The following is a 22345-nucleotide window of genomic DNA, read 5'->3' as shown; positions in this document are numbered from 1 at the left end:
AAACCGAAAACATCGAGAACGTCACAAAAATCTTTCTTACAGTAATCGATTAGCAGTAATCGATTAGAATCGATCTTACAGTAATCGATTAGAAAAATTAGCTATGCATCCACCGAAATGCGGAAAATTTTGATTTTGTTGTTGTTGTTACTTTACTCGCTCTAGTTCATAAAGACAAGCCTCAGTAGTCACATATAAAAGCTAGAAAGCAGAAATTCAGTCTTCGTTGTATAACCGATTACTGCAGGTAGGCTGTTACTGAAAACTGACACAACTATACTATTGGCACTCGCTGATATTTCTCAGGGTTCTGAATTATTTGTTTCTAAGCTTTTTTATCGGTGTTTTCAGTTTTTGTGTTCTTTGCGTTTGAAACAAGGTAGGTTCTCAGCCTCCTATATTTTTGGTTTTTAGTTTCCTACGCTTTTGTAGAAACCTTTTTGTTTTTGGGAAACTGAAACTTTTTTTTACTGAGCTTAGATTCTTTCCAACTACGATTAAGTTACCTAACTTTTGTTGTTTATTTTGAAACAATTCTGTTTCGTTTTTATTTTCTTCCGATTTTTCAAATTTTTTGTAAATTTCGTTTAACTGTTGGTACCTAGATTGATTGCTGTTTTTTTAGTCTGAATCTTTATGATATAATTTAATCGCTTCATTTCGTACATGAATATTTATTTAAACACACTTTTATTTTTCGTCTTCAATTTAGGAATTTTAGCAATCTTCAATCTCCCATATGATCTCGAGGTACGATGCAAGCCTTACAAGCCAGTCGTAGGTTCGAATCTCGGCTCGGGAGAGACTCTTAGTGTCAGTAAAATCGACACGCAATTGTTCTGTATACTTAACAGTTGGCTGCGAAGACTGTGTAGAAATAAACAAAAGATGAGTTCCAAATCGGATATAGCTCTAAGGCTTTGATTTTTTCAGCAATCTTCGATTTAGTAAAATGCTTGGTAAAATCTTAGTTTGATAGGTATCTTGTTATATGTTTATTGATATAAAGTAACGACGTTATGAATATTTAATAAAATAAAAATTTTGAAACATATTCAAATAGTGCACAACTTTTTGTTATTGGCCACGTTTTCTCGATGATCCAAACAAATTGGAGTGCACATAAGAGTTATTCAGCAGCCTTTTTTATCCAAATGAAAAAAAAAATCCAGCTAATAGCTAACTTTGACCACATTAGAACAGCATCATCGTACAATTTGCCATCAACTAACTAATTAGGCGAAATGACTGGTTTCCGTTCGTTGAATACTGTTTCTAAACATCATCGAAACAACGAAATGTGTGGTACGAAACTGTCACCGCGCCACTGCAGTGAAAAGTCTCCCCGTATGCGAATCGCGAGTTACTCTCTATACAGCAAAATATGGCGTGCAGATTGTCTTTTCGCTTCCGGAACAGAATTCGCGAAACAAGCCAGTAATTATTCCACCATCTGGTACGTGCTTTCAGGAGCGTAGCGACTATTTTTGCTACGACCGATCGCAACCTTCCGACGCCACCGTGGAAACAACAATACGCTGTACATGTCTCGCGTTTAACCACGAGAAGCTGTTACTACGCCGGTAGTCACTTCAGGACGGAACTTACCACGACCACGATCTCGTGGTGGTTTCGGTTGCGTCCCGTTTGTCAGCGAAAGGCGCGTAGGAGGTCACGGGATTTGTCGTGCGAGCCGGCGGATTTCATTATTTTGTCATAAGACTGAATCACGCAAGGCTGCCGCTTTCAAGCTGTGCAAAACCAATTATCTTATAAAATGTAAATTTTTACACACTCCTCTGCAGCCGGTATCCGTCATGTCGTCGAGACTCTCTCTCTACCTCTCGGCATGCAGAGTACTTTAATAAGTACAAGACGATACATTACGATTTAAATTTTAAATTAAACCAGGATGCCTCTTTCCGATCTGAAACCGGGGGGTAGGATAAATTACAGCCGATTTCGTTCGGAAGGGAAAAACGATAGAAATGTGAACTTATTTTGAAGTCCTGCTGTAAATCCACTTCCACCGGTCGATGTGGAATTACTTTTAATTTAACGCCTTACTGCCGTCGCAATTGGTTACGGCGGCTTGCATTTACCGGATCGTTTGTTCGTCCCTCAGCATGCACACAACAAGCCGAGCGGCGTTCAAATTGCAAATGTTGCAACCAGAGATCACAACAACCGGTGTAGCAACTGTCGCATTGGTGACACGCTTGTAAGCGCTTGTACGAACCTTGGGTAGAAGGAGAGGAGTTATGAATGTTTTAAATTCACATTCGGGGGCGCAAGATGCACAAGAAACTGCCTGCAAATAAGGGTTGTTGAAGTTCTGCTCTCGTCGTTTGGCGCCCCTGCCGGCATGCGGCGAGTGGCTTCGTGCCATGTGGGATGATGACGATGATGATAATGCTAGTGAGGGTTTCGGTACGGTGAGGGTGGTGTTGATTTATGGACCCGAATAAAGATGAATCCTGATTTGGTAGCAGGAAGAAAAATTATACCGGCGGTGCTGTAATTTACGAAGTATATGAGCCGTGTCGTCGCCTTTGGATGGAAGTGTTGTAAAATAGGGGAAACCTTGGCTTTTGTTGGAGTTTAAAGTTTACAAAGTCGATGCTGTCGGAGCGTTGTTAACTATTGCGATTTGAATAGGCTGTCACGTTCAACATATAATTAAAGTCAATGGCCCCTTTCCAGAATCTGAAATGATTCGGCTACGATAGTTCTATTGGAGATTGAAAGTTTATTACAGTTCCATGTGCACAAAACATCGTCACAAAATATGCTCTATAAATCTACAAAAAGATAACAATAGTAGAACATTGCAACACATCGAAAACAAAAGCTTAAACAGAGAGAACATATAAAAATTTAGGAAACAAATCTGCAAGAGAAATCTAACGAAACAAAACTTAATAGAAGAATGTCCATAAAATACGTAACGTTTGAAGGAAAGGAAAGGGACTCTGTCTGATAAAGCGTTACAACCCATACACAAAATTTTGAAGATCTATACAAAAGAGGAGGGGATTGAAAATGGTTAATTTGGCGCTACGTAGTTGATTGGGGATCCATAATTGATTCATAAAATAAAATAAAAAACATTAAAAATAAAAAAAAATGTTTAAGGAATCCAAAAATAACAAACTAAACAAAATAAAAAAGTAAAAATAATAATAAAAAAATAAAAAATCGAAAATCTGAAAAAATTGAAAAAAACGAGAGTTGAAAGTGAACAAATCACTATACACCGATCAAAATTCAAAGAGCTAAAATTGACAGGATAAACTGAGAAAAGATGTAAAATTTAAGAAGAAACCTAAAAGAACGAAAACTCGGTAAACATCACGAATTGAAAGTTCACAGAGAAACAGAGAAAGAATGTAAAAACATGAAGCTGACAAAGTCTTCTGCAAAAGTGAAACATAAGAAATATGAATAATCAAAAGCTTATAAAAAACAATAACTGCGAGAAAAAATAATTGAATAAGCCAGAAGAGGCAGAAACAAATTAGGAAATTTTAAAACAAGAAACAATTAAAAAGAACAAAACTCAAACAAAGCTAATAAAACCATAACTATACGAACATCGAGAACAGAATGCTTAAGAACCCGAAAAAAGTCAAAACATAAGAAATATTCAAAAAAAATATTAAGAAAAAAGTCCATAGAGATTCTAGAAAACAGAAAATATATCAAACAGCAAAACCTGGAAATCAGAAAACTAAGCAAACTCAGGAAGCAGTGAACGAAGGAAATAGAAAAAATAGCAACGAATGAATTCAACAAATCTTAAAAATAAGAAAAAAAATAAAAAGATGAGAAGTTTTGAACTGCAGATACAGAAAAGTAAAGGAAGCAAAAAATTAAAGGCAGAAATCAGAAATTGGGAAAATAAAACACCAGAGAAACTAAATGTAAAGAGAACACATATAATTGAGTGAACTGCAGAAAAAAGAGTAAAACGAACAAAAATCATGAGAAGTAAGAAAACAAAAAACATTTGAACACTAAGAAAAAAAAATGATAAAATATTATGTATTTGAAAAAAAATAGGACGCAATCAGCTCAGAAAAATGAGGATCCAGGATTAACTTAGATAGTAAGAACTTAGAAAACATTAAAAATTAACATAATGAAAAATTCGAAAAACTGGTTACATAGAAGATTTAGGAAGAGAAAAATAGAATTTAGAGAACCGACAAACCGATCATCAAGCTAAATGAACATTGAAAAATAGCATAAAACTGAGTAAAAATAAATTGAAAAACCTCAGGGAAATTTAAAATGGAATTCAGGAAGTTGGAAAACAAAGCACCAGAAAATCAAATAATGAAGTTTGAAAAATGAGAAAAAACTTGAGAAACACATGAATTATCGAAATTTCTCAATTCAAAAAAAAAATATTAGGAAGGTGAGATTTACATAAACCTGAAATCTATACAGTAAATGAAAATCAATTATGGAAAATATAAAGAACATAAAGAAGTCCACAGCTTGAAGCCGAAACGTCAACGTTGTTACAGGTCCTAGATATTTTATTATTTATAAAATTGAAAATGCTTCAAATTTCAAAAATGTCCAAAGTAATACAAATAACGATTGAAAAAAAATATGAACTGTCAGTTATGTCAAAAATATCGCAAGTGTCAGACTCATTAAAAAATGAAAAACGAATGAATTTGTGGTATACTGACCGTAATTTTCAAGAAGTTTCTGTTTGCTGCTGGACAAAAAAGCATATTTTCATAGAAAACTGAAATTTACAAACTTAAGTTGAAAATATCTCAAAAACGAATAAATTTAGAGAATTTACTACCAAGAACTTTATGATTTTGAATTACTGTTAAAATTTGTATTTTAATATTTCTATATGTATAATTGAATTTTGGAAAATTGCGCGAAAGTTTTAATTGTTGTCGTTGTTTTTTTTTTGCAATCAGGTATTTAATCAAAAACTTTAGAATAATCTCAGTTTTCAAGAAAAAAATAAATTTTAAATAAGAAATTCGACCTTTTTTGGATTCAATGTATAACCTAATGTTCAATTTCCAGTTTCCTATTTCAACTTAAAACCATAATAACTTGAAAACGATTGAATTTACGAAGTAAATCAGCATGATCTTTTTGAATCGGAATATTTTTTTTATCATTTACCATCGTTAGAATATAATTATTTGGAAAAATGACGAAATTGGTTATTTTTCCTAAAACCAACCTGCTTTTCATTTTACCATCCTAGACATTTTACCAAAAGTTTTGTTAAAACTTCAGGATTCTTACAAAAAAAAATAAGAATATACATTCCACTCTGTTTACTTGAGTCTAATTTTTGCAAATTTCCAGATCATTTGGCATAGGAACGCTCGAAAATTTGGCAAAAATAAGTATAAAAGCTGAAGAAAATTGAGAGAACATATAAGAACAACAAAATTGTTTGGGAGATGAGATTTACAAAAACCTAACACCTATTAACTAAAACCTGAATAATAAATAAAGATCGTAAAATATGAAGAATATGAAGAAGGCCACTGCTTAAAGCCGAAACGTCAATCTTAAATGATGAACAGTTATTGCACTAATTATTACAAATTTCAGAACTAGCTATCGTTTGCTTCAGACCCTTGATATTTTATTATAGGCAGTGAAAATGTTAAAATCCTATAAACATAACTAAAACTTATTTGAAATTCAGGAGTGTTTGAAATTACATAGTCGAAAATATCAAGAAGTTTTGAATGTCGAGAATGTCAAAAGTATTGAAGATGTCAAAAAAGCAAAAAATCCCGACAAGAGGTACAACGCTGAAATGTTGAAGAATCAAAAATAATAAAAATGTCACAAACGCCAAAAAGATGAAAACCGCAAGAGTTTCAAGAATTTGAAAGCAAATCGCAGAAATCATAAAGCGTTATACCAAAATATCTAGGACCTGTAACAACGTTGACGTTTCGGCTTCAAGCTGTGGACTTCTTTATGTTCTTTATATTTTCCATAATTGATTTTCATTTACTGTATAGATTTCAGGTTTCTGTAAATCTCATCTTCCTAATATTTTTTTTTTAATTGAGAAATTTCGATAATTCATGTGTTTCTCAAGTTTTTTCTCATTTTTCAAACTTCATTATTTAATTTCTGGTGCTTTGTTTTCCAACTTCCTGAATTCCATTTTAAATTTCCCTGAGGTTTTTCAATTTATTTTTACTCAGTTTTATGCTATTTTTCAATGTTCATTTAGCTTGATATATAATCGGAACAGACAATAAATTTGTTTTTGCTCAGTTTGTTTTGTTGTTTTTGAATAAATGAGGAAAAAAAATTATTTTTGACTAACCCACTTAAAGTCAAAAAACACATTCCTTACAATTTTTTTATATAAATCAAAGGAGACGAAAAATTTTGATCAATGTATATCGATTTGTTTCCTTATACCTATATACGTCAACTTTTTTTTTTATTTTTTTTTAACGTAAATTTTTTTTATTTTTCTAATTTTTTTGTTTTTTCATTTGTTTTTAATTTTTTTTATAATTAATTATAAATTTTTCTTTAAATTTTTCAATTTTTTTCAATTGGTGACTAACTTTGATCAATTTATATGTCAGCTGTTTTTATTTTTTTAAATTTTTATTTGGTTTTATTTTGTTTTATTTTTTTCTATTTTTTTTTTTTTTGTAGGGTATCAAACGTCTTCGTCAGTGGTTTTCTTCGGCAGCTTTTCTGTAGCAATCTTATTTTTTTCCTTTTTTTATTTTTTGACTTCTTTAAATTTAAATTTCAATGCCTCATATTTATTTCAACTTTTTCTTAATTTTTATTTCATGAGGGAACGTTATTAATTACGCACTGGAGAAATGAATATTTTTGAAACCCCCTTTTTTGTATAGATCTCCAAGATTGTTCGCAAGGATTTGTCAGATAGACCCCCCCTAACTTCTCCTCAAGCGTTACGTTTTTTATGGACATTCACTAACAATATTTGACCTGTAAATGAGTAATATTTGAAATAGAAAAAAGTCTGCTCTATATCGAGTCTTCTCTATAACCAAGTCTAAAATTATTTTTAAGAGAATCATACTTAATCGAGTCAGACCTGTATAACGAAAAAAACCGCACAAAAATATATGCAATTTTGACACCAAAAATTGTAATATTTCCGTATTGCTGAAAACGGATATATGATTATTTGTGGCTTAAAATGAAAATGTGACTGAAACGAGGTGGATACACTGTACCGTTTTTGTACAGTAATGGAAAAAAGCAACCCGTGTCAAAACACTGCGTGAAAAAGACCTTACCTGTAATGTGATTATGTATGGCAAATGTAAAACCTGGGATAAACATCCTTTGTTTTTTAACTATATTTTTTTTTTTTTTTCAAAGCAACAACTAAGGTTCCAGTATATTATAAAATAAATGTTTATCTTGTATTTTGGAATACTCTTGAGTCTGCGAAATTCCTCAACTTGTGAGCAATACTCAGTTTACTAAGCCAAGCAGTGAATTAAATTTTGACGCAATTCAGGTTTTTTGGCAGGAATATCATCCAGATAATAATAGAAAAAATCACAGGAAGGTTGTATGCAAAGCCACGACCGCAAGGTTGAAGAAGAATACTTTTACAAGAAAGATAACCCGGCTGCTTGCGTGTCAGTCATTTTTTCTAGTAAATAAACGTTGACCGTTCATTGGCAGTATTGTAATTTCTTTTTGTTTGATATTTTGAATAAAGTTCATTGAATATTTTTGAATTTTGTGCGAATGAGAAGTTGAAGTGCTGCCGAATTGTAAAATGCACATTTAATACGACATCATTGAACGGGAACGGAACAAAGGCTACGGTTATGCAGAACGCGAATGACAGCGCGATGCGATTCGCCTTACCGTGGTGAAATGTACAGCTCTTTTTAAGGCGAAGTAGAGCTATACATTTCCACACATTTCGTCTTGCCGAATCGCATCGCGCTGTGTTTTGCGTTCTGCATAACCGTAGCCAAACACTAAGCGACGCAAACACGTAATAATAGTCAGAGTATGCATGTAGATAAAGATAATTAACTTTGGATTAAAGCGCAAAACGAGAAAATATTAACTCTTCGAATATTCATTTGTGTTCTTCAAATTTCAGTTGTTTAATTTAATATCCGATGAAATGTCTGTTTATTATCTGATGAAGCTCTTATATAGGCCAAATGATGCATTCCCAATATACTAGGTCCATAACTCTGCCGACCGTACTTGGGAAAGCAATCGTATAACGACCAATCAGAGGTCGAATTTTGTGTTTTGACAAGGCTTAAGAATTTTCAATAGTACAATAGTTCAAATAATAAAATTGCAATTTCGTGCATTTGGTAGGAATCTTAAAAGATTTTCTAATCGATTGCTGCAAAAACGAGAGAAATCCATCGAAAACTAACCGATTTATTAGCATTTGAAATTGGACATATTTCACACTTTTTTCAGTTTTAGATTTTCATTTCACATCCCTATGTAGCCGAACTTCCTGAGAGAAGTATTCTACTTCAAAAAATGAATGAGTTTACGCAAGAGCTATAGAAAATATCTAGATTTGAGTGCCTATATAATGTGCTATTAGGCAACGCATAAGACAAATAACAGGAAGGAAAAACGATTATTGGAATACAAACTAATTAAGAAGATGTCCAAAATCCAAAAGAAGCAAGAAATAGAAGCACAGAGACAAAAGCAAATCATTTAGCTACCAAAATTAACCCCTCGCCGACAAACAAGCTCGAAACCAAAGCCAATATTTCATGTCGAATCTAAATCCGGAGTAAGCAACACAAGAGATTGGCATCTCGCCCATCCCCACAGCCGTTCAACCAGAATCCAAAGTAAAATCACTCTTTCCCTAACCACGGGCCAGTATCGAAATCAATCGAAAGCCCGGAGGGCTCGGAATGAAAGGTAGCTTTTGAGTATTTCAATTTCCAGCTGCCAATCGATTATGGCCAAACGAGAGGGGAACCGTTGTAATCTCAATCACAGCAATCGTTCAGCTTCACCCGTCAGCAGGATTTTCAATCGTCTTTTCGTTCCGGTGGATCTCGACTTGACTACGGGCCCTGCTCCCCGGAGCTGGCTTCCGGTTACTATAACTACCCGCCGCCCTTCGCCGAAGCGGTGGGATTATCCCAAACTTCGAAAAGTTTTGTTAAATTTAGTTTTCTTCCGTTCCGGTGCGGGGATGATTATCTTCCGATTCAGCGTAACTCCAAGCTGGAACGCAGTTCCAAGTGGCAGTTACCGAATCATAAACTTCAGACACTGATTTTCATTTCGGTTTTATGACCACTGCAGTGTGTTTTGTGCTGCGTCTATCTACAGCTTGCCTTTTGCGAGAGAGATGAGCAAAATTGCCACCCTTGAAGAACAGAAACCCGAACAGGTCTGATGGGGAGGGTCGGCAGATTTCAGCTATTTATTACGGCCGTGTATAGGTAATATGTGTAATGAAACTTTTATCTCCGACAGTGTGAAATTGAAATCGACGGAGAAGCATTTATGGTGCCCGTTTCGTTTGCCATCATAAACTGCGATCAATAATTCATGCCCTCTTGACACTTTGGGTTCCGGTTTGTCATCATGAGCCAAGAGGCTGTGTTTGGCCGGTGAAAGTAGATATCTGTACAGTACTTTCGGTTCGTGTTCCGGTCTAGTTTGGGGTGCGTTCGAACATGAGGGTTCTTCTTGCCTCGTGATGATGGCCACAAGTACCAACTGCGTGCTGCGTTGAAAGCGGGCGTTGAAATCGATTACAGTCAATAATTGCTGTTGCGGAGTGGGAGGAATGCTTAGTCAACACTTCTGATGGTTGCACGAGGTTTCGTTTGTCTGAATATGGAAATGAATAAAAATTACAGAGTAAAACTGAACAACCGCCCAGAAGGTTTGAAACGGATTATGGGTTGTTAACGACCAGTAATCATCGGACATGATTTTCAACATTTTAAGATACGCTTCTATAGCACCTTTCAGACAAATCAAACAAAGCCTGAGTTGAAACAGTACACAATTGAAATATCGAATCAGCATAAATCTCGGTTCAGAAACAATCACACACAGCCCTTATTACCCTCATGCCCGTAGCTGCAGCAGCACTTACGCAAGAGAAATAACGAATACATTATGCTCCCAACACTAATCGCTATTACTCACAGATGCATTCAAGCAGTCCAATCCGGATCCGGCTCCGGATCCGACGAAGACGATTGCCGCTCTCGGTGTTGTCCCCTTTGGATTTTCCCACATCGACACTGCACCAATCATTGAGGACATGTGGCGAGTGTTTGTTTTAGACTCATACTAATAATTCCGAGCCGGAGTGGACCGCCCGGCAGCCCTGCTAAAACATATATTTGTCATCGTAACTAATATTACTAATAAAATTAATCCACGCCGTCTGCTGTGGCCCCTCCTGCTGGCTCTGGTTTTATTCCCTGCGACAACGACGTGTCGAAGCAGTAAGCAATGTATGTGGAGGAGATTCGACATATGCGAAGCAGCATAGGCGACGACCGTCTGGTATATTTGTATGTAACGTAATGGAAGGTAAGTGTATCGAGTTGGGAAAATTTCATAAAGCTCCGCACCAGAATGCATATCATTTTGGACTGAGGTGAACTGGAAATAAATGAACCGTCATCCCTCATGTGGTATAATTTCAATGCTGCCGAGGACACCGAGCAGACTGCCCCGTAGCACGATTGTTACCGTTCGTGGAGGTGGTTTTGTTTAGATTTGCAGTTGATAAGTTATCTATGGCATCATAGATGAAGAAAAAAAAATCTATGGCATTGGCTTAGCATGCTATACACTAAATTTACCTTTTTTTATTCATTCAATATGATTTGATATGGTTTTCTTAAGGTTGTAGTGTGTGGAAGCCACATGCACCACGTGGTTGACTACGAATTGGCACAAGACTCGGAAATAGTTAATGCGTTACTTATGAAAACACTGTCTTATGTTTTCATCACCATAACAAACATGAGGATATGTTTTTACATGTTACGCATTAACTATTACCGAGTGGTATGCCGTTGAAAATTGGAAGTCGACCACGTGGTGGCTCGAAGTCGGCCATTTGTGGCTTCAACACACTTCCACCTTAAATAAGAATCTGCTTTCCTACATCAAGCCATTCAATTCATCCTCTTAAAAAATATTTCATGGAATTGCTGTTCTCCGTATAATTTTTTTTTTTTTTTTTTTATTTTGAATTTGTGTCCTCATCTGAAAGGTTACTCTCTGTGTACCATTTCTTAATTTCAGCGTTCACTGTTATGATCTACTGATTCTTTGCATTTTTTCTGTTGTTCAATACTTGATGATCTAATACAGCGGTTCTCAACCTTTTTTTGTTCGCGTACCCCTTGGCGATATTTTTAATATCGATTGTACCCCCTGGCTTGGAATGTTTTCGCAGAGTGGGAGAGAGTAGTGGTAGATCATGTTGTGGTAGTCTTGTTGAGGTTTCAAATTGAACTATGGTTTGCTTGATTGCTACAGTCATGTTTTAAGAGCAAGATTGAAAAACAAATGAAGTAATTTAGAGAAAAATGGCTTTGTCCGCCATTACTGATTTTTCCTTCGCGTACCCCCTGAAGGGCGTCGAGTACCCCCAGAGGTACGCGTACCCCAGGTTGAGAACCGCTGATCTAATACATTTGTTTAGTATCTTCCCTATTATGTATTCTTTTTTTCGAGATTATTTTCAATTATTTCTATTGTTTAGTTATGTAACTCCTCTTTTTATACTCTTGTGACATTTTTGACACTTTTATTTATTCATTTATCTCCCAGATGGTATCGAGGTACGATGCTGGTTAACAAGCCAGCCGTCGTAGGTTCGAGTCTCGGCTCGGGAGAGACTGTTAGTGTCAGTAGGATCGTAGCGCTAGCCCCGCAATTGTCCTGTACACTGAATAGTCGGCTGCAAAGTCTGTGTATAAATAAACAGAAGGTCAAGTTCCGAAACGGAATGTAGCATACGAATGAGATTCGACATTGCTTATTATTTATTAATTTATCTGGTGTTTTTTTTTGTTTTCATTAGGTCTGGTTATATTCACTGGTCAGCAATCTGGAGATAAAAAGGACCTGGGCCACTTCCTCCGTTTATCTAGTAGGTCAATGCTCAATAATTCCTTGTGCCCAGCGGTCTCCATAAGGTGTTAAGTGTTATTGCTTTCTCCAAGATATTTTAGGTAATTTATTCTTTCCAACTTTATCCAGGAATTTCGTATTCGAAACGTGTTACATATGTGGCTCGCTAGTAGCTGATGCCACAACATTTCTTGTTACTCAGAAACAAATAATTTCCCATACACCAGCTTGATTCCTAAGAAAAATTTTCAAGTCATCCGCAAAAAATAGTCTTCCTCCTCGGTTGAGTAGTACCGCTGCATCGTTTGGATACAAGCAGAATAGCAATTGTCCGAGACTGCTACCCTGAGGTACACCAGAGCTAGTTACGAATGGGCTAGAACAGCAGTTACCAAACTGTACGAAAAGTGTCCTATCCACAAGGTATGTTTCCAACCAATTACAAAAACAGAAGGAACAACCCAACTTGTCTAACTCATTCAATAAAAACCAATGTTCACCAGTGTAATGGTCACCAACGCATAAGACTCAGCACACTTTTGACATTTTTGACACTTAACGTTTTGGACATTCCTGACATTTTTGATTTTTTTAACATATTGATATTTGTGAAAATTTTGACACTAGTGACAATTTTGACATTGTTGTGATTTATTTAAATCTTTGAAATTTTTGATTCTTTTTTTTACTTTTTTTGGCATATTTGAAATATTTGTCATTTTTGAGATTTTTAACATTTTTGTCATCTTTAACATATTTGACATTTTTGCCTTTCTCCTAGAGAGGTATAGCAATCACTGGAAAAACCGAAGGTATAAAAGTGGTCCAAATGGCCGAATATCATATACCACTCGACTTCTTTCGACGAACTGAGCATTTTCTGTATGTATGTATGTGTGTGTGTGTGTATGTGCAACTTTTTTTTCTCACTCACTTTTCTCAGAGATGGCTGGACCGATTTTCATAAAATTAATTGCAAATGAAAGGTATAGTTGCGCCATAGGTTGCTATTGAATTTCATTGTAATCGGATTTTTAGTTTAGAAGTTATGTATCAAAATGTAAAAAGCACGAAACATCAATATATCAGAAACCACACAACCAATTTCAATGAAACTGGTTTCAAATGATTGGGCTGTCTCCAGAAACCTTAACTTTTGAATTTCGTTATGATTGAACATATGGTTCCAAAGTTATGAGAAGAAAAGTTATCCTGAGGTTGTTTAAACTCACTCATTTTTCTCAGTGATGGCTGAACCGATTTTCACAAAATTAGTGTCAAATGAAAGGTCTAGTTGCCCCATAGGTTGCTATTGAATTTCATTGCAATCGGATTGTAACTGTGTCCGTTGTTCATAAAAATGTGAAATCACATAATGAAAGTAAACATATTGACTTTCTCCTGACGATCACTGGCTAATTAAAAGGTAGAAAAATGATTGAAATGGCCGAAGGTCGTATACCACTCGACTCAGTTCGACGAGCTGAGCATTTTCTGCATGTGTGTGGGTGTGTGTGTGTGTGTGTGTGTGTGTGTGTGTGTGTAACGCTCTCCCAATTTCACTCGATTTTCTCAGAGATGGCTGAATCGATTTCAATGAAATCAATTGCAAATGAAAGGTCTAGTTGCCCTTTAAGACCCTATTGAAGTTTATTGTAATCTGATTTCTAGTTTAGAGGTTATGTATCAAAGTGTAAAAATCACGAAACATCAATATCTTAAAAGTCTTGTTGCCCCATAAAACCCTAATGATTTTTTTTGCGAACGGATCATTACTTTTCCTGTTATGTTTAAAAATGTGAAATCCAGCTATGAAAAGAAACATATTCTGATGACTACTTGGGCTCTCTTTTCTCAGAGATGGTTGACCCGAATTCCACAGAATTAGTATCAAATGAAAGGTCTAGCTGCCTCAAACACCCTATTGAATTTCGCTGTAATCGGAATGTAACTTCGTCTGTAATGTATTGAAATGTGAAAATCACTAAACTTCATTATCTTAGAAACTACACAACAGATTTGAACAATATTGATATCGAATGAACGGGATAGTTAAGGGTGAACACGTGGTTTCAAAGTTTGGCTCCCCCATACATTTCCTTTTCATTTGATTGTAATCAAACTTAAGCAACCGTTATGTTTTAATTTGTAAAACAACGAAAGTCTATTATCTCAAGTATTACACGACTTATTTGAACATAACTAGTGTCATACAAACGAGTCATCTCTCAAACTTACAAATAACAAACTTCATAAAAATTTGATATACTGTTCAAAAGTTTTGTAAAGAAAAGAAATTCAAAGACTATTCAACACTATAGCTGCTTTGATCAATATATATGGCCTCAACATAATTTAAATGTGGTATCGTACTATTTGAACGATCCCGGTATCGCTCGTGATTAAATTGTTCGAAATTAAGAGTCATTTCTTATATTTCGCTATTTCTGAAGCACTAACATTACGTCAAATTTCATATTTTATACTTTAATTACAACATCAATATTTTAGAACCCAAAGAGTGAATACACCTTTTTGGATTTAAGCATTCATGTAAATCATTTTTACAAATAATAAGTTTGAATGAGAAAGGCTGGGTCTGACCGCTAGGCGGATTAATTTAGGTTTTTTAACGTTTTCATAACTCTAGCCATTTTACACATATTTGAATTTTATGACATTTCTGAAATTTTTTGACATTTTCAACATTTTCAATATTTTTGACATTTTGGACATTTTTATCATACTTGAAATTTTTGACATTTTTGACGTTTTCTACATTTTTGACATATTTGCAGCTGTTGAAATTTGGACAATGTTGACACTTTTAACATTTCGATATTTTTTACCTTTTTGGCATTTTTGATTATTTTGTCAATACATTTCTTACATTCCCGACATTTTTGAAAAATGTCGTAGAGCTCAACCTGCTCACATAATAATGATGTAACTTCATTTGAAAGAGCATGCAATCACTTGGAAATGGCTAAGCGAGTAACTCCTTACATCGAAGCAAGCTGTTCCGGCGTTTGGTATGAATCCTCATCGAGCAATTCCTACAGTTCAGCATCAAATTACCATCTAAAGCGAAGGGACCAAAAACAGCACGTTGTTTTACTTCCAGCAGCTTTTCCGTAAACTTTCTTTAACTCTCGATGCGCTTTAGAGGCCGTGAAATAAAAAAAAACTAACACTTTCCGCAAATGACGATTATTTGGCACAAAATCAGACGTTTTCGCATAACTAAAGGTATATGACGCCACAATAATTACGGTTAGTACAACGGTTTGTTTACCCCATGTCTCAGCTTGGAGCATTACGTTTTAGATATGTAGATATGATCGATATCATCACTTACTGCTAGCGTCATCATTTAAATCACGACTAATATTTGAGAAGGGCTCATGTACAAATGGTATGGATGATTACGAATATTTTAAGAGCAAAAACGTTTCGGTGTGTTGTCTTTGGCTAAGTTCAAGATAATATTTTTTTAAGGAAAAAACGTGCATTGTAAAAAACATCGAAGTAGAACTACGCTTCTCAGGAAGTTCGGCCACGTAGGGGTGTAAAAAAAAATCTAGAAACGGGAAAAGAGAAAAGCTGTCCAATTTCAATTACAAATAAGTCGGTTAGTTTTCAATGGTTTTACTTCGCTGTAGCAGCATTTGATTGGATAATCATCTACACATCCGCACAAATTCAGACAATTGTAATTTGATTATTCGAACTATTATTCAATAGTATAGAAAATTGTAAAGTTAGTTGAAACGCAGATTTCGACCTCTATTAGGTTGCTTAGGCCGACAATTTTATATACCTAGTTAACCGAGAATGTACTATTTGAGCAAGAATTCAAACTGCTTCTGCTCAAACCAATCATTTTACCAGTGGATGGCGACTAGCATGGTCCTAACTAAGTGCCAGCGGGTAGTAGCCTACCGCTAGCTACCGTAGTCTGACAACACAAACGTTTTGGGATACTGGCAATGAAATTCTGTGGGCCGTCAAATGTTCAGCTTTCCACTGTGTTATCAGAAGAATTTCCTTGTTCCCGATAAAAAATTGGGCAAGAAACTGCCCTTTTGAGGACAAATTTAATACTCAATTAAAGAGTTAATATTTTCTGCTTTATTCATTACACTTTATTCAAAATGTTGGAACGGTTCTAAAATCGACTTCATCTCAATGTCTCAGCACGAACTGAATTTTCTTTTCCTTCTGTAAATTGTAACACTCAACAGCAATGTTACGAAATGTTGCGTAAGGCCGGTGACATAGTGAACGCGAATAACGGCGCGAAGTGATTCGCTTTGCCGTGCTTCAATATACAGCACTACTTAAGACTGTACATTGATTTACCATAAGGTGAATCGCTTCGCGCCGCTATTCGCTGTCACTATGGTATCGAGTGCGACATCTTCTGTTATCTGCTTCCATACGACATTAAAATGTATTATCAAACCTTGAAAATTGTCAAGCCTTAAGAGCCAGTTCGCGAGAGGCGCAACCGCATGTTGTTTTGATGTTCTCCGATTGGGCTGAAATTTTCAGTATTTGTTTGTCTATTCAAGGTAGAAAGTTTTGCAAAATTTCAATTTTTTTCATTGAGGTTAAGTGGGGTAAAACAGCCCTTAAAAATGATATGTCCAAAAACGTCCAAATACTAAAAAGTGTAATAACTCCTGCTAGACTAGATGGATTTTTCTAAAAATTTGTGGTTTTATTCTACACTAAGAGTATGTCAAAACTCATGGTCGCAATATATGGCAAAGAGGTAACATGACGAAAAAAACGGATTTTTCTTCTAAAAATTGTCAATTTTCATGATCATCCTACTCTTTTTCAACATCGCTAGAAAAATATCTGAATATGGCGTTTCGTAGATCAACTCAAGAGCTTTACTGTCATGTATAAGCCAAGTGTGCCAAATAGGGTAAAACGGCCCTAGCAGGTTGTTTTCAAAAAACCGTCAAAATCACTAAAATTACTGTAGTTGCTGCTAAACTTAATAGGTTTTACTGAAAATTTGGATTATCACTGTACCTTACCAGAACTATCTATTCTACCAGAAGATACGCCATTTGGGGTAAAACGTTTCTTGAAGATTTTTTTTTTTCGAAAAATGCAAGAACTTGGGTTAGACTTGATAGATTCACTGAAAATTTAGATTATCACTCTAGTTAAATACGAACTTAAGGGCAAGATGACAAAAGTGACAAATAGATTTACAAGACGAAAAAAAAATATTTTTCTTGGAAAGTTTTTGGCGATTTTCGGGGTGATATTTTCTCTACAGAACACAGTCCAGAACCCGAAGTTAGCATTTTATAAAACAACTAAAGAGCTTTTATTTTATATCAAATCCAGATGCATCATTTGAAAATTGACTAAAAAAGGCTTAACTTTTTCTTGACTTTTTCAATAGATTTCAAGAAAAGCATAAAACCTGGTAAAAGACATTATCGATTAAACGGTTGCTGAAAGACTGCAATATTTCGAGTTTTGTTAAAGCAAATGAAGTAAGTTAATGTTTGAGTTTCATGTTTATCTTTTTAATTTGATAATTTTCAAATTTGTCATCGGTCTCATTCTTCGCTTTTTTCCAGAGTGTTGACCAAAAAATAATGTTACTCTGGTTGCTGCTGTATCAATAAAAATAAACAATCATTAAAAAAAATCACGACTTCGAACACTTATGCTTTTCAATTTATACTCATGATGTTCTTCAACGTTCATCAAAGCATCATCTCCCTTTACGCTATGTTTTGCCTACATAAATATTGCAGGGAATCGTGCAATTGGCGATTTTATTTGCTCCACGGATAAGTAGGAACTCGGTTGGAATTATTTTCGTTGCTTAGCACACTGTTTTTGTTTTAAGAAACAAAAAATAAAAAAAAATATCAGATCATATTTTTTTTTAAATCTATTTTTTTATGAAAACTGCAAAAGGTTACCCTTCCTGCTGGTCTTGACATTTTTCCTGCTGGCCTAATAAGCCAGTAGTCGTAGGTTCGAGTCCCGGCTCGGGGGAGACTGTTAGTATTAGAAGGATCGTACCGGTAGCCCTGCAATTGTCCTGTAAACTAAAACAGTGAAACAGAAAATCTGTGCAAGAGCGGGGGTCTAGTGTGGTTGGTAACGTCTCCGCCAACCACGCTCGACGCCTGGGTTCGAATCCCACCGCCGACATAGGTGTCGATGGTTGTGAGGTGGCGTGATCCACTCACAACCAACCCAACTGGTCTAGATTTAATCCTAGTCATCATCGGGAGATTTTCTGAGGCGAAAAATCTCTGGGATCACGCCTTCCATCGCATGAGGAAGTAAAGCCGTTGGCGCCGGTCCGTTAATAAACGGGTCGTGAGTTAGGGTCCTGGGTGTGGAGTCGCCTCCCTGGGCGTCGGTGATTGGCCACAACAGTGGCGGAACTAGACCGACGGAAAATAAGCGAGAATAAATAAAAAAATCTGTGCAAAATTTGAGCTAGCTCAAAAATGGTCGATAAAAATGGTTGCGCTACGTTTTATGGAATTGCACATATTCGACGATATTTTTGACAATTTTTTACATTTCTGGAATTTTCGAAACTTTTTACTTGTTTGTCATTTCTGAATTTTATTGCATTTTTGGCAACCTTCACAATTTTGACACTTCTATCGTTAAACGGACATTTATGACAATTGATAACTTTTTTGTAACTTTTTTGAAAATTTTAGAGTTCTGATTAAAACTTCAAATGTTTCAAAACTACCCTCATCCAGGGTTAATACACTCGCATGGATGCTGCACTCTGCTGGACCAACGTCAGCGAAAGGGCCGTTAGGATTGTCACTACGGGCATCAGCCATGCTGTGTCACGTTGCGACGAATTGCCAGCCAACATCGGCAGGCAATAAATGTTTCTAATTAAACATTCTTAATAAAATTAACCTTTCGAGCAATGGGGGAAGAGGAAATGACAACCCTTATGAAGGTTTGCTCAAAATTATGCTGGCAAATATTTAGCAGGCGTGAGCCATGCCTGCGAGGAGAAATTACCAACAGATGATATTGCCCATTGGCAAATCGATGTAAATTATGAAAGCAATCACTTGAGACATTAATCATCAGGTTGCCATTTCCGACAAAGACTAAGACAACGCCTGCTTCCTTTTACTGTGCATTAAGTCACATTAACAGTTGTGCTGTTTCCTCCCGGTCTCAGCATCAAAACTGACCGGAGTCCGAGAAGAAGCATCCGAAACGGATAATCCCATCAGCGCAGTGCCACCATAATTTATGAACAACACGGTAATAGTAATAATAACAATCACTTCATTCCCGTGCAACCATGGTAACTTCCGGAGAGCACAGCAACCGGTCCGGAGCGGAGCTTTACTGGACTACAAAGCAACTGGAACATAAATTCTCCAATTTTACAATTGCCACACTCGTTGGATCCGGCCCCCCCGGTGGTGTGGCAGGGAAATGCAAAATGCTCCGACGAAGCGGAAAACTTTCGCTTGAACACGATGCTTGGGAGCCAACCAAGGAAAGGCAAGAGAAACGGTCACTTCTATGTTTCCGACCGTTTGTACAAATCAGTGTAAAACATTGTGTATACTTTGAACGGTTGCTTTAATTTTTTGTAGAATCATTTTGAGATTAGTTTACTAGAACGAATTTATGGGTACAAAATTTTCTGAACGATTTACCATGAGGCCAGATTACATTCTAGGGAAGGATTTATTGTGAACATTGTGAACGCAAATATCGAGCCAAAGTCAAACAGTTATCTATGGACATAATTTAGCTCTACACAAAACACAAAACATGGCCTCGGTATAGCATCGGCAGCCCGGTTGCACTCCAAAAGACAATCATCTTTCCTGGCTTTGCTTTCTTATTCATTCGATTGCAGCGCAGTAGTGCCCAAAAAAGCCACAGACTGGTAAATTGGTTCGGAAAAGCCCATTATTACCATCCAGCCGTAACGTCGTCATTATTGCGAGGTTGCTCTAGTCTCAGCCCCTCTCTTTTGGACTTCTTTCTTAGTATACAAACATTAACTTTATGGTTCCACTACTTTTGCTAGACAAAAGCATATTATTGCCCTCTCGTGGACTCTTCCCCCCCTTCACTCTTCGGATTGTTTGTTGCCTTTCAGGCCATAAATTAGCCAAACTGGTTCTCGACTTGGTGCAGTGGCATCGGAGTGGCAACCAAGGAGCTGTTGGCTGTGTGTTTTCCAAGAACCGAGAGTGACCGCCACGGCATCTCAACTATGCGAAATGTTTCATAATAAGATCTTAATTATAGATAATTGCCTCCGAGCGGCGATTGTTCTGCTCTGGCTTTGGCCTCGTTTCTCGGCAGGCGAACGCCTGACTGAGAAGCTCGACATGCAGATAAGGACCGGATTGACCGACCAACCGAACTTACCTATCATTGTGCAGGCCGGGCCCGTGATCGAGTTTCCGGACAGCTGAACGATGGCCAGAAATAGATCGCCGATCAGCAGACACGCAACGTAGTGCGTCTGACAGCGCCAGTGCAGGACGTGATGCTGCGAGGTCACCAGGTAACCGGTGGCCAAAGTGGCCGCCAAGAAGATAACCGATATCAGCAAACCGGCCGAATAGAGGGCGAATCGTACATCCTGGAATGAGAGCAAAAAAGCAAGAAGAAAAAGGTAGTTAAAACCAACTCTTGAAAGATAAGTGCTAAAATTAATTCAATTTTTCCACTTCGTTGTCACCCTTCGAGGGAATTCCCAACCCAAAAATGAAAACACAATCACATTCGAGAGGAGATAACATCACGCGGAAAAGTGTTGACTTTCAAACGCCATCAAACCTGATGGGATGAAAGTTGACGCTTTTATTCCGCTCTGTTGGCTGGTCGACGGACTAAAACACTCGTCATCAGGCACCCGCCGTGTACTGGAAAGGGTGCCTCGACTGGCTTCCTCTGCCTGCCATAATTGAAATTGATTTCTGTAAAATATTTAAAAGGTTCAATTTAGCGGAAACAAACGAGGGTTTACGGTTCACGCCGGACAGGGCTGAAGCATCGACTCATCGACAGGCAGAGAGGAAGAGAGAAATGGGCGGAGGGGGCGATAATTGGGAATAGAGATAATGGATAAAAAGACAGCAAATCTGGTAATTTGATCCAGTTTGCATTTGGTAATCCAGCCAGCTACCGTTTTTACGCGTGAGTGGTTTCACTTTTTATCTCGGTATCGAATTTGAAACTTGCTATGAAATTCTTTGTTTTGTTTTCCTTTTCTGTTTAGTGGCGTAAAAAATATTATATATTTGAAGCACGGTTTTGTTTGTATTAAAATATTCCTAAAAAAATAAATTATTTAAAAATATATTAACGCTCTTATCCACACGATGCTGGTGTCGGCAAAACAACCAATAATAAATCCTTAATCTTTGATTGTTGAAATCGTTTCAACAACACTGAATTTAAATTTGAATACAAAAAAGTTGAATTTTGAAACATGGAATCAATCACAAAAAATAACCTATAAATAACTTTTTTTGCGTTCTGAACTTCTATCAAAACGTTTGTATTACCTTCAAGTTCAACAGGACAGGAAAATAAAACATTAGACAACACAGGTTTCACCATAGAACTCAAATTAGAAAATATGCAAGATTACGCTGGTAAATACAGGTTTTGTGTTAGGGCTAAGTCTAGAAATAAATGAAAGATTGTAGCTTTTTAATCATTCCTGTGAATTTTGATGCCCCTAGCAAAGACAACTTTGCAGTTACTCTGCGGCCTTTTGACTATAAATATCGTTGAACTATAAAATATTTATTTATTCGTTTGTTTGTACCACAATCAATATTCATCTTACAATGATGAGTCGTAATGAACATCAATTAACTCATGAAACTCATTAAAGCGGTAGCATATGACGTGGAGCGGATCGTGGGAACCGTAAAGTTGACTGCGCGGTTCCAAATAAAGTTTTTGTGTGACGTAAAGATCTTTCAGGAGCGTATAATTGAGCTGAGTCAAAATACTTGGGCAGTCGATGTGGCCAGTAAAAAATTTTGCCGCAAAGATAGCTTGTGTGGTTTGTTGTCGAAGTTCTAATCGTTGAATACCAAGAAGTCGGCAGCGGTTTTCGTACGGTGGTAAGTTCTGTGGATGCCGTTAGGGGAGAAAGCGGATGATTTTTTTCTGAACCATTTTCATTCTG

At 36.4% G+C, this 22345-nt stretch overlaps 1 protein-coding gene across 6 annotated transcripts in view; it reads right to left on the bottom strand.

Moving 5' to 3' along the window:
• Window positions 1-22345, bottom strand: part of LOC129726569 (probable G-protein coupled receptor Mth-like 1) — a 250390-nt gene that overhangs the window by 204853 nt on the left and 23192 nt on the right. For all 6 annotated transcript variants that reach the window (XM_055683423.1, XM_055683427.1, XM_055683426.1 and 3 more), the window contains exon 3: window positions 20566-20782. In XM_055683423.1, coding sequence (XP_055539398.1) covers window positions 20566-20782 — 217 coding nt within the window. The remainder of the gene's footprint in view (window positions 1-20565; window positions 20783-22345) is intronic.

The sequence above is a fragment of the Wyeomyia smithii genome, chromosome 3 (assembly GCF_029784165.1).
Source record: "Wyeomyia smithii strain HCP4-BCI-WySm-NY-G18 chromosome 3, ASM2978416v1, whole genome shotgun sequence".
Lineage (NCBI taxonomy): Eukaryota > Metazoa > Arthropoda > Insecta > Diptera > Culicidae > Wyeomyia > Wyeomyia smithii.
Note: the sequence above shows the minus strand (reverse complement) of the source record. Positions and strands in the feature narration are given on the sequence as shown.